General features: G+C 46.9%; 1 protein-coding gene across 1 annotated transcript in view; it reads left to right on the forward strand.

The window, feature by feature from the left end:
• The window catches only part of PRPF6 (pre-mRNA processing factor 6), a 45,414-nt gene that overhangs the window by 8,260 nt on the left and 24,337 nt on the right, over positions 1 to 12,817 (forward strand). Inside the window, exons 6-9 of the mRNA XM_045886171.3 lie at positions 171 to 326; positions 7,924 to 8,018; positions 8,376 to 8,532; positions 9,559 to 9,721. Of these exons, the coding sequence (XP_045742127.1) occupies positions 171 to 326; positions 7,924 to 8,018; positions 8,376 to 8,532; positions 9,559 to 9,721 (571 nt within the window). The remainder of the gene's footprint in view (positions 1 to 170; positions 327 to 7,923; positions 8,019 to 8,375; positions 8,533 to 9,558; positions 9,722 to 12,817) is intronic.

Raw genomic sequence — 12,817 nt, forward strand, 5'->3', positions numbered from 1 at the left:
TGGGTGGTGTTAGAGTAAGTGCTTCTGTAGCTCAGAAGCTGGGCTGTGGTGAGTCTGGAGGGTTGCATGTCTATCAGGCTACAATGGAAAGATGTCAGACTTGATAGGATTCTTCTGCATGAAAATGCAATCCAGTGTTTTCTATCCTCCCGCCCCACCCCTGCCCCCAGCAATTTGGAGGTCTTAACACACCCTATCCAGGCGGGCTGAACACGCCATACCCAGGTGGAATGACACCTGGATTGATGACACCTGGCACAGGTGAACTGGACATGAGGAAGATAGGACAAGCAAGGAACACGCTGATGGACATGAGGCTGAGCCAGGTGAGTCTGTGTGATGCAGCATTTTCCTACAGATTGAGAAAATTGTTTTCTGATTATAAAACTAATCGATGTCAGTGGAAAGTTCATCTTTCAGAGTGCTTTATCACAAGATAAGCAGACCTGTGATGATGTATTTCCTGTCCCAACGTCAAGAGTGGCAGGACCCTGCACGCAGGCTGGTCTGTGCATCTTCCTAGGGGGCATGCACAGGTGCAGTGCGCCCGTGTGGCACTCCTGCTCCCTCTTAGGGGGCTGAGGACTGTTGCAGGTGACAGAGGGTGGCCTGGCAGGCAGGCTGAACAAAGGCACTTAACGACAAGCTGCATGCTGTTGCTGAAGTTTCATCCTTCCATAGAAGTTAAGTGCATGTGTACATCACTCAGCCATACAAAAGAATGAGATCTTGTCATTTACAACAATATGGGTAGGCCCAGAAGGTATTATGCTAAGTGAAATAAGTCAGAGAGATAATACCATATGATTTGATTTATGTGTGGACTTTAAAAAACAAAACAAGTGAACAAACACACCAACCAAAAACCAGACTCTTAAACACAGAGAACAGATTGGTGGTTGCTAGAGGGAAGTGGCGGATGGGTGAATTAAAGGGGGTTAAGAGGTACAAACCTCTGGTTATAAAACACGTCATGGAGAGGAGAAGGACAGCGTAGGGAATATGGTCAGTAATGTAACATTGTACGGTGACCACATTTATTGTGGGCAATGCTGAGTAATGTATGAAGTTGTCAAATCATTGTTATACACCTGTTACACGTTGTATGTTAATTACACTTCAGTAAAAAAAACCATTAAGTGCGCATATTTTCCCCCTGCACTTGAGTGAATTGTTCAGTGCTCTAGAAAACCCTTTCTAATTATGACGTGCACGCCAGAAACCATGAAGAAAAAGACTTTCAAATTTGATTACATACGAATTAAAAACTTGTGGGTAGTAGAAAACACTGCAAAGTCACAAGAACACACAGACTGGGAAGAAGAGTGCTCGTGTGCTTGCCCGCCAGCGGCGGAGTTGTGTGTGTAACAGTCCTGTGCACACGCAGATGCGTTTGCACACACTTACGAGGTTTCCAGGGCTACGCTCTCACAGCACCAGGGCGTGAAATAGGGGTGTGGAGTGGGAGCTTCATGTTAAATTATTTTAAGGAAAAATTTCGCATGTAATTGGAAGTGGAAAGATAGTGTGGTTTCAGTGCAGTAGGAAACTTGTCAATTTTAATTGAGCTTTTACTGTACTTGAATTTTTTATGGTGAGCAAATATTTTATAATAAAAATCAGTAGCTTGTAAATTTAAAAAACTGCACCTTTTTATGTTCCTGGCTGTGTACTTTATAAATTGGAGAGTAGTTCACTGTTTATGGGTATCGTGATTTAATCTTTAATTGAGGGACTTTTTGGGTTTTTACTTTTTTTGCTATGACAAACCACGTTTTGGTGAACCTCTTGTGATTCTATCATTTAAACATTTTTATAGTATCTTTAAAGTGGAATTAGTGGATTTTTTTTTCACTTAAATACTAAATTGTCTCTCCAGCATGTGGCATTTCAGAGTCTGTGGGCACAGGGTTGAGGGCATCACCTCTGTCGTCATCACTGATTTGAGGGCAGGACCCCCCACCCCCCCGCCTCCCCCAATAAGCAAGCCTTGGTTTAGTTTTCGGTTTTATTAGTGGTGAGGTCGAGCATCTTTCCCTGTATGTTAGTCAGTCTTTGTCAGTTTTTTGTGACAAGCTTCTTTTGTCATTTGCTCTGCCCATTTCCTTCCTTTTTTTTTTTTATTTGACAGAGAGAGACACAGCGAGAGAGGGAACACAAGCAGGGGGAGGGGCAGAGGGAGAAGCAGGCTTCCCGCAGAGCAGGGAGCATGATGCGGGGCTCAACCCCAGGACCCTGGGATCATGACCTGAGCCGAAGGCAGACGCTTAACGACTGAGCCACCCAGGGGTCCCAGAAATAACTTCTTTAAAAAAACTTTATATGGTAACTTTTTCAGGGTAAAATACGTATGATAAAAGCTACTATTATAACAATTTTTAAGTGCGACATTAAGTGCATTCATATTATTGTACGGCTGTTGCCACCACTGGTCTCTGGAACTTTTTCATCTTCCCAAACTGAAGCTCTGTCCCCATGAACTTCCCATTTCCCACCCCAGACCCTGTTAACTTCTGTTCTGTCTTTATGAATGTGACAGCTCTAGGTTCCTCCTGTGACTGGATCCATACAGTATTTGTCCTTCTGGGCCTGGCTTGTTTCACTTAGCATAACATTCCCAAGGCTCATCCACGTTGTAGTTGTGTGTGTCCATATTTCCTTTCTTTTTAAAGCTGAAAAATACTCCATTGTATGAATGGACGGATCCCATTTTATCTAATAGTCTGTCAACAGGCACTTGGGTAGCTTTCACCTTTTGGCCGTGGTGCATACTGCTGCCGTGGACGTAGGTGTGCAGATAGCTGTTTGAGTCCCTGCTTCCAGTTCTTCTGGGTATAAACCCAGAAGTGGAACTGTGGATCATGTGGTGATTCTGTGTTTAATGTTTTGAGGAGCCTCCATACCGTTTGCCACAGCAGCGCACCCTTCTAGATTTCCAGCAGAGCAGCGCTGCGTGAGGGTTTCGGTTCCTCCATATCCTGGACAACAGCTGCTATTTTCTGATATTTTGGAAATAGCCATTGTGATGGGCGTGAAGTAGTATCTCATTGTGGTTCTCCTTCACATTTCCCTGATCAGTGTTTTTGAGTGTCTTTTCATGCGGAGAAATGTCTTCTTGTGTCTTTTCCTTGGAGAAATGTCTACTCAAGTCCTTTACCTATTTTTTTTTGATAGTTTTACGGTTTTATTTACAAATAAAACATGCACATAAGCTGTCTTTTCATTTTCTTTGCTGTGCAGCCTGGCATCGAGATTGGTGACTCTGAGGGCCAGCTGGGCTGCGCTTTCCACAGTGGCTCTGTGGTTCTTGGAGGAGAAATTGTGAGCAGTCTCTGCACAGTGGATTTGTTGCACTCAGCCCCTCAGGCTCCTTGACATTGTGGACTAGGAACTTCCAGAGCCCCTGGGCAGCATGTGCGTTGTCTTGTTGCTGCTGTAACCATTGCTGGGCGTCAAGATCTGGCCCTCGAATCTTGCGTGCACCCTACTGTCAGTGCCTCTGGGTTTCCACCAGTTGCACTTAATTTTGACATACTGGTCTGACTGGTGTCGGATGAACTTTTTGGTCCACTTTTGGATGATCTTGGGCTTCACCAGAGGTCGAGGGCAGCCTTGATGCTGAACAAGAGATGGCTGTCACCTCTGCAGCAGCACTGGGTAGGAGCTGCCCATTTTTTTTTTTTTTAAGAGCAGTTTTAGATTCACAGCAAAGTTGAGACGAAAGGACAGAGATTTCCCATATAGCCTCTGTCCCTGCACATGCACAACCTCTTCTGTTACCAACATCCACCATGGAGTGGGCCATTTATTAAAATTGATGAACCTACATTTACGTATCGTCACCCAAACCCATAGTTTATGTTAGGATTCATTCTTGGTGCTGTGCATTTTATGGATTTGGACAAATGTGTAATGACACGTATCCACCATTATGTAGTCGACTCTTGAATAGTGCGGGGGTTGGGGCATTGACTTCCTGCTCAATTGGAGATCTGCATATAGCTTTTTACTCCCCAAAAACTTAACTGCTAAAGCCTGTTGTTGACTGGAAGCCTTATTGATATCATCAACAGTTGACGAACACATTTCATATGTTATGTCTATCACGTACTGTACCCTTAGAATAACGTAAGCTCAAGAAAAGAAAATGTTATTAAGAAAATCGTAAGGGAGAATATATCTACAGTACTATATTGTATTGAAAAAGATCCATGTGGACCCGTGTAGTTCAACTGGTGCTGTTCAAGGATAAGCTACCGTATCACACAGAATAGTCTCACTGCCCTGAGAACGCTCTGTGCTCTGCCTGCTCATCCCTCCTCACCCCCCAACCCCTGGCAACCACTGATCTTTTACTGTCTCCATAGTTCTGCTTTTTCCACAACGTCACGTAGTTGTACCCATACTGTGTGTAGCTTTCTCAGATTGGCTTCTCTCACTTAGTGATATACATTTAAGGCTCCTCCATGTCCTTTTTTTTTTTTTTAAAGATTTATTTGAGAGAGCGAGAATGAGAGAGAGAGAGTACATGAGAGGGGGGAGGGTTAGAGGGAGAAGCAGGCTCCTTGCTGAGCAGGGAGCCCGATGCGGGACTCGATCCAGGGACTCCAGGATCATGACCTGAGCTGAAGGCAGTCACTTAACCAGCTGAGCCACCCAGGCGCCCCTCCGTGTCCTTTTTTTTTTTAAATTCACATTAGCCTTAATTTTAGTAAGATTTGGCATCTTTTTGCATGCTTGATGGCTGTTTCTTTAAAAAAATTTTTTTTAATTGAAGTATAGTTGACACACAATGTTACATTAATTTCAGATGTACTCCTGTATGTTTTTTCATGGCTTGACAGCTCATTTCTTTTTAAAAGATTTTATTTATTTCAGAGAGAGAAAGCGCATGCATGAGTGGGGAGAGGGGCAGAGTGAGAGGGAGAAGCGGACTCGCTGAGCAGGGAGCCCGACGCGGGGCTCGATCCCAGCACCTTGAGATGACCTGAGCCGCAGGCAGACGCTTAAGAGACCGAGCCGCCCAGGTGCCCCGACAGCTCATTTCTTTTATCACTGAATATTGCTCCGTTTTCTGGATCTACTGCGGTTTATTTATCTCCCATCACCTACTGAAGGACATCTTGGTTGCTTCCAAGTCTTGGCTATTATGAATAGAGCTGCTACAAACATCTGTGTGCAGTGTTTTTTGTGTGTGTTTAGATGGAAGTTTTCGACTCCTTTGGGTAAATATCAAGGAGTGTGGTTGCAGGATTGTATGGAAAAGTGTGTTTAGCTTGGTAAGAAACCACCAAACTGTCTTCCAAAGTGACTGCGCCATTTTGCATTCCCACCGGCAACCAATGAGAGTTCCTGTTGCTCTCACCCTCACCAGCCTTTGGTGTCAGTGTTCTGGATTTTGCCCATTCTAAGAGGTGTGTAGTCGTTTCTCACTGTTGTTCTCGTTTGCATTTCTCTGGTGACATATGATGTAGAGCATCTTTTCATATGCTCATTTGTCATCTGTATATCTTCTTTGGTGAGGTGTCTCTTAGGGTTTTTGACCCTTTTTTTTTTTTAAAGATTCTATTCATTTGTCAGGGAGCGCACACAAGCAGTGGGGAGGGGAGAGGGAGAAGCAGACTCCCTGCTGAGCAAGGAGCCCGACGCCAGACTTGATCCCAGGACCCTGGGATCATGACCTGAGCCAAAGGCAGACACTTAACCGACTGAGCCACCCAGACGCCCTGACCCATTTTTTAGTTGGATTGTTTTCTTATTGTTGAGTTTTGATAGTTCTTTGTATGTTTTGGATGTAAGTCTTTTATCAGATAGGCCTTTTCAAGTTTTCAGTCCCAGTCTGTGGCTTGTCTTTTTATTTCCTTGACAGTGTCTTTTTTTTTTTTTTTTTTAAAGATTTTATTTATTTATTTGAGAGAGAGAGAATGAGAGAGAGCAAGCACATGAGAAGGGGGAGGGTCAGAGGGAGAAGCAGACTCCCTGCTGAGCAGGGAGCCCGATGCGGGACTCGATCCCGGGACTCCAGGATCATGACCTGAGCCGAAGGCAGTCGCTTAACCAACTGAGCCACCCGGGCGCCCCGACAGTGTCTTTCACAGACAGAAATTTTTTAATTTAATGAAGTCTAGTTTTCTTTCTGTTGTGGATTGTGCCTTTGGTGTTGTATCTAAAAAGTCATCACCAAAGGGTGTAAGGTCTGTGTCTGGTTTTGTTTTTCTGCATGTGGATGTCCAGTGGGTCAGCACCATTTGTGGAAGAGACTGTTCTTGCTCCATTATGTTCCTCTGCTCCTTTGTCAAAGACCAGTTGACTGCATTTCTGGGTTCTGTTCCCCCTCCCTCCCCCCACCAAAGTAAGTTCTCTGCCCAACATGGGGCTTGAACTCACGACTCAGTTCAAGTGTCACATGCTCTAGCAACTGAGCCAGCCGGGCGCCCCTGGGCTCTCTTCTGTTCCACTGATGTACTTGTCTAATTTTTCAACATTACACACTGTCTTGATTACTGTGACTTTGCAGTAAGTCTTAAAGTCAGGTAGTATCAGCCCTCTGACTTTGTTCTTCTGCTTCAGTGTTGTGTTGGCTACTGTGGATCTTTGATTTTCTATATAAGCGTTAGAATCAATTTGTCAATATCCGCAAAAATAGCTTGCTGGATTTTGACTGGGATTGCAGGGACTCTGCAGATGAAGATGGGAAGAATGGACGTCTTAATGATGTTATGTCTTCCTATCCAGGAACATGGACTGTCTCTCCATTCATCTAGTTCTTTGATTTCTTTCATCAGAGTTTTGTAGATCTCCTCATAGAGATCGTGTATGTATTTGTTAGATTAATACATAAGTATTTCACATTTTTAGTGCTAACGTAAATGATACTGTGTGGTTTTTTTGTTTTTTGAAGATTTTATTTATTCATTTGAGACAGAGAGAGAGAGAGAGAACATGAGCAGGGGGAGAGGCAGAGGGAGAGGGAGAAGCAGGCTCCCCGCTGAGCCAGGAGCCTGATGTGGGGCTCGATCCCAGGACCCTGGGACTATGACCTGAGCCGAAGGCAGACGCCCAACCATCTGAGCCACCCAGGTGCCCCGATACTGTGTTTTTAATTTCAGATCCCTTTTGTTTGTTGTTGGTATATAAGAAAATGATTGACTTTTGTATGTCAACCTTGTATCCTACAATCTTGCTAAAATTGTTTTTATGTTGATTCTTTGGATTTTCTACATAGACAGTCACCTATAGACAGAACTTAATCTTTTCCATCCCAGTCTGTGCCACTTTTCTCCTTTTCTTGTCTTGCTGTATTCCCCAGGACCCTCTGCCCATGCTTCATTTGGGGTTTTTTTGTTATTGTTTATCATGGTGATTTTTTTTTTTTTAAAGATTTTATTTATTTATTTGAGAGAGAGAGAGAGAGCACATGAGAAGGGGGAGGGTCAGAGGGAGAGGCAGACTCCCTGCTGAGCAGGGAGCCCGATGCGGGACTTGATCCTGGGGCTCCAGGATCGTGACCTGAGCCGAAGGCAGTCGCTTAACCAACTGAGCCACCCAGGCGCCCTATCATGGTGATTTTAAGACTCACAGCTGGAGAGAATGGTATAATGAACTGCTATTTGCATATTTAAAGAAAGTTAGCTGGAATAATCTTTTACGTCGATTTCTAGGTTTCACTCATTTTTAAAAGTTATGTTAAGTTTTTTTTCCTGGGGCTTTTATGATTTCTTTTTTATATATTTATCTTTGTTTTATAGATGTGAAATTCGTTTGTGATCATCACAAACTTGTTTGAGTTCAGGTTTTCCTGCTTTTACAGTTTCCATGTCCACTGGTGGTCAGGATCATGGGAGGGGTTCCGGGGGCCTCTGGGCACTTGGTTTTGGGCGTCTTTGACTCTCTGCAATCCACTTGGCTTGGCCTGTCTTGCAGGTGTCTGACTCGGTGAGTGGACAGACGGTTGTTGACCCCAAAGGCTATCTGACGGATTTAAACTCCATGATCCCAACCCACGGAGGGGATATCAAGTGAGTGCTCTGTGGAACTGGTAGGGTGGGGTGGGACTCAGGTTGCCTAGAATATTTTGGATTTTATTTGAAAAACATGCAGCCAAAATAGGATGTGGTTATTCTAAGAAATACACGGTGAAGTAGGTTGATTTTCTACTTATCTCTGTTCATTGTGGATATTTAATGTGTTATGAATAATATTCCAAGTCTATGTGCATGCTGAGCTAGAAAGCACCTTGCTAACAGTGTCCCACACTGCTACTTACATCACCTGGGACCTCAGATTTGACAGTCGCTGCGCGGGTGCCTGCACTCTGGGGCTGGGCACGTCCTCCGCAGTGTGGCGGCTGACCGTGTGCTTGCTCGCCCTCACAGTGACATCAAGAAGGCACGGCTGCTCCTTAAGTCTGTTCGGGAGACTAACCCTCATCACCCTCCAGCCTGGATTGCGTCAGCCCGCCTGGAAGAAGTCACCGGGAAGCTGCAGGTAGCACGAAACCTTATCATGAAGGGGACAGAGATGTGCCCCAAGGTAAGGCCCGAGTTGGGGCATTTTCCTGGAAGGCTGTACGATGCCAGCCCCAGGGGGAGCCTGGGTGTCTGTCGTAGGCAGGAGGGTCGTGTCCCATGCGATGTGAACTGGAGGTAGACTAACCTACCTGCACTGCAGACAGTAGGACAGGCAAGAGGGAAGAGGGGAAAAAGTGGGGAAAGGCTTTTCCTGCTTATTTTCACGTAGAGTGAAGGCCCACCTACGATTAGTTTAATGGCAGGATAACCTTAACAAGAAAGCTAAATTGGTCAGCTTTTCCACTCCACCTAATGTAAGAAACATAAAAATTAATGTAACTCTTAGGAGACTGTTCCAGCACTTTTTTGGGGAGGTAGAGTGACTAGACAAGTTTTGTTTTTTTTTTTTTAAGATTTTATTTATTTATTTGAGAGAGAGAATGAGAGAGAGAGCATGACGGGGGGAGGGTCAGAGGGAGAAGCAGACTCCCCGCTGAGCAGGGAGCCCGATGCGGGACTCGATCCCGGGACTCCGGGATCATGACCTGAGCCAAAGGCAGTCGCCCAACCAACTGAGCCACCCAGGCGCCCTAGACAAGTTTTAAAAAGTCCTATGAGAACCTGTAAAGGTCGCTCTCTGTTGTGCAGACTAGGGTGCCCTTGGCAATGAAAGATACCCTCTCTGAATACTTATGCCAGGACCTCAGGCATAAAGGAGAACTCAGGCCGTCGCACAGCCAGCTGCTGATAGGTCTCCGTTTCGTCTCTTGGTTGACCTGTCACCCTGAAGGGCAGACTGTTCTTTGCTCATGCTGCTGTTGTGTGTCTCCCCGACTTGGGGACACAGAGGTGCTGTAGCCACGTTCCCAAGCAGTGACATTACAGGGGTCTCTGGTGCAGGCGTACTTGAGGCCAAGCTGATGGATTTTTGTTTGATTGTAAAGCGTGGGGCCATAGGTCTGGTGAACCCAGCCCTTCCTGTTCCTGAGGCTCCATCTCAGATTCCAGTCTGCATGTACACTTCCTATTCTTTTGTTTTGCCCCTCAGAGTGAAGATGTCTGGCTAGAAGCAGCCAGGTTGCAGCCTGGGGACACAGCCAAAGCTGTGGTAGCCCAAGCTGTCCGTCACCTCCCACAGTCTGTTAGGATTTACATCAGAGCAGCAGAGCTGGAAACAGACATTCGTGCCAAGAAGCGGGTTCTCCGGAAAGGTGAGCCTCCCTGGGAATGCCGTCACCAGCAGGTGCATCTGGGGCTATGGTCCACCTGAAGGAGGTGCTGTCTTTTCTATTCCTGGTGCCCAGGCTCTTGGAGAGCAGACTTTTTGCTGCTTTGCTCAGTTTTTTGGTGGTACTGGCTAAGGAATGGGTAACATTTTGGGGCCTTTTTCTGGGCTGGGTTGTCTCTGCTCCTGGACTGTCTGGGACTGGGAGGCAGTTTCCATTTTGGGTAGGCACTCGGGTTTAGATCCCACTCCTGCCTTTTCCTGTTGTGTGCCCTTGAGTGAAGTGAGCAGTCACTGTGCAGCCCAGGTTTTCCTCATCTGTAAGATGAGAACAGTACTCACTCGGAACCTGCTGCTTAGGGCTCGATGTGGGGGTGTATTTGAAGGGCAGGCCAAGCCAGCCCAAAGCAGGTCTCAGGGTGTTGGTCTTTTCCACCACGAGGAGCCTGATGCCGTGGCAGCATGTCGTTTGGTTTTAAGGTTGAACCGACTGGCTGGTCACAGCAGAGCTGTGCATTAATCGAGCCCCTCCCGTCCCGTGAGGCCCGTGTGAGGTCACGTGACGGCACCTCATCTTCTCACCTGGTGCTCCAAGCAAGGTGGCCTGTGCCGCCAGCTCTTGTCAGTGCATGGTTTGCATGCCGGGGAAGCCAGTTCCATCCGGGTTCACTGCCGAGATGGAGCTTTTTTTTTTTTTTTTTAAGATTTTATTTATTTGAGAGAGAGAGAACGAGAGACAGAGAGCAGGAGAGGGAGGAGGGTCAGAGGGAGGAGAAGCAGACTCCCCGCCGAGCAGGGAGCCCGATGCGGGACTCGATCCCAGGACCCTGGGACCATGACCTGAGCCGAAGGCAGACGCTTAACCGACTGAGCCACCCAGGCGCCCGAGATGGAGCTTTTGTAGTGCTTTGTCATTACTGTGGGGTTGGTATGAAGAGCAGCACTTCTCCCTCCCCCACAACTGTGCTTTCGATCTTTGTTCCATAGCAGATGCGAGTCAGAGGCTTGATGTGGAGTAAACCTGTGCAGAGGGCGTATTCTACTTGGACTTGTAGTGCGGGTCAAATAAGGTATATTTTGTGGGATTGAGGCAGTTTTCAGCGAGGTTTACAGCTCTTGTTTCTACGATGTGTGTTTGAGTAAAATGTTAGAGGTGTGTGACATCAGGCCATGCAAGTGTTATCACATACAGTGTCTGTGTTTGATAGAGGCCAGGCGGAGTCCCCCTTGCGTGTGACCGTGACTGTGTGTGCTTGTGTGCATTCAAGTGTGTTTTCCTCTCTTGGGTCTGGTTTCCTGTTTTACTACCCATTAAATACTCAGAGCCACTCTCTTAAAATGAGGCCAGGAACAGAAAGTTAGAAGCTGTCTTGGTTTATAAGAATCAGCTTATCTTGGGGCGCCTGGGGGGGCTCAGTCGGTTGGGCATCCAACTCTTGGTTTTGGCTCAGGTCCTGATCTCGTGGTGGTGGGATCCAGCCCTGCCTCGCGTGGGGTTCTGCACTCAGCGGGAGTCTGCTTCAGATTCATTCTCCCTCTCCCTCCCCCTCTGCCCTTCTCCCCTCTCCCCCTCTCCTCTCTCTCTCTCGAATAGATGAATAAATAAAATCTTAAAAAAAACCAACTTATCTTTTTTCAGCCAGAAAAATAGTTCTTTAATGACAAACACATTAAACTCTGGGTAATTAGCATTATTTATTTGGGAAAGCTCTCCTGAATCTCGCCTGCCACAATCTCGTGATGAATGGTCAGAATGTCTTTGTGGCCACTCCTTTTTCACCACCAGATAACCTGGGTTCATTTCCAGCTGGCTTCAGATTTGGAGAGGGGAGTGGGGCATGGAGGTGGGGCCTGCAGGGCCTGCAGGGCAGTGTTGAGTGATGGCTTTTCCAGGATGTCCTGGATCTCTAGGGCAATGGCTGTCCTGGCTCTGCTTCTCTCAGAGAGCTGTGCTAAGGTAGAAAGAACACTGAGTCCCCAAGCCGGCCTCTGCCCCTGCTCCCTGGTCTTAGTCCTGGCCTACCCCCATCCTTAGACTACTTCCAAAAACAGCATTCTTTTTTCAGGTGCCGCTTCATTTAGTTCTTGGTGAAAATCAAGATGACAGCTACTTCCATCAGTGACTTAGGACACCCTGCCAGCCCTTAGTCGCTGGCATGTGAGCTCTGGGTCTTAGTTGGATGCAGCTGACTTCTTAGTCCTTTGTGTTGAGCTTGGAATGCTAGTCTGACACCTGAAGAGGCCGAGTGACCTTGAGTGTGATACTTGACCTCTGAGCTGCGGTGTCCTTGTCTGTAAGGGCACATGTGGGCCTGTGGCTGGGCCATTGGCTGCTTCCTGTCAGTTCAGCTCACCATGATAGGTGTGAAGCTCTATGTTACTCTGTAATTAATACAGTCCTATAAAAGTGAGGTTACCTTGCCCTGAAACCCTATATTGTGGTGCATAAAGCACAGCAGCTTCCCGTGGCTGTCACTGTTGGGTCACCATGAGCACAGGGATAGCACCGGAGTGTCCTCCCTGCAGAGCCAGAGCTGGAGGTCATGTTGGCCTCTGTGTGAGCCCATCCTCTGCTGGCAGGTATATCTAGTTCAGTCTGGTCTTTTCCCATCTGGGCTGCCCCTTATACACCGGCTGGGTGTGGCCTCTCAAGGTAGCCTTACAGCATGGTCGCTGTCTCTGGGAAGACCCTTGGTAGGAGCTGGACCAGCTGGCAGCAGTTGGCTTTGGCTTTATTTGTCTGGATTGCTGATGGGACGCCACTGGAGGATTTCCCACTGTCTCCCAAAAAGTGAAGACACAGGTTCCTTGGTGTCATACCCATCTCTGGGTGAAGTTAGTGACTTCAGTCCCATCTGGAAGTTCTGTGTGCTAGAGGTTGAATTGTGAAGTTCACTTCCACTGATACCCAGTGTAATAGGGAGAAGGAAGGCAGAGGCAGAGTAGTCAACGTGCATCTGCAGAAGCAGCAGGAGAATGGGTGTAGTTCTGTGTCCTTGTTTCTCTGGCTGGTTACTGGGCTGCTAGCACCTTACCTGGTCAGGGTTCTTCACCTGGACCGGTGACTCAAACTGTTATTTCT

Source organism: Mirounga angustirostris, unplaced genomic scaffold, assembly GCF_029215605.1.
Source record: "Mirounga angustirostris isolate CCGP_5_RB_7025 unplaced genomic scaffold, mMirAng1.0.hap1 SCAF_10, whole genome shotgun sequence".
In the NCBI taxonomy this organism is placed as follows: domain Eukaryota; kingdom Metazoa; phylum Chordata; class Mammalia; order Carnivora; family Phocidae; genus Mirounga; species Mirounga angustirostris.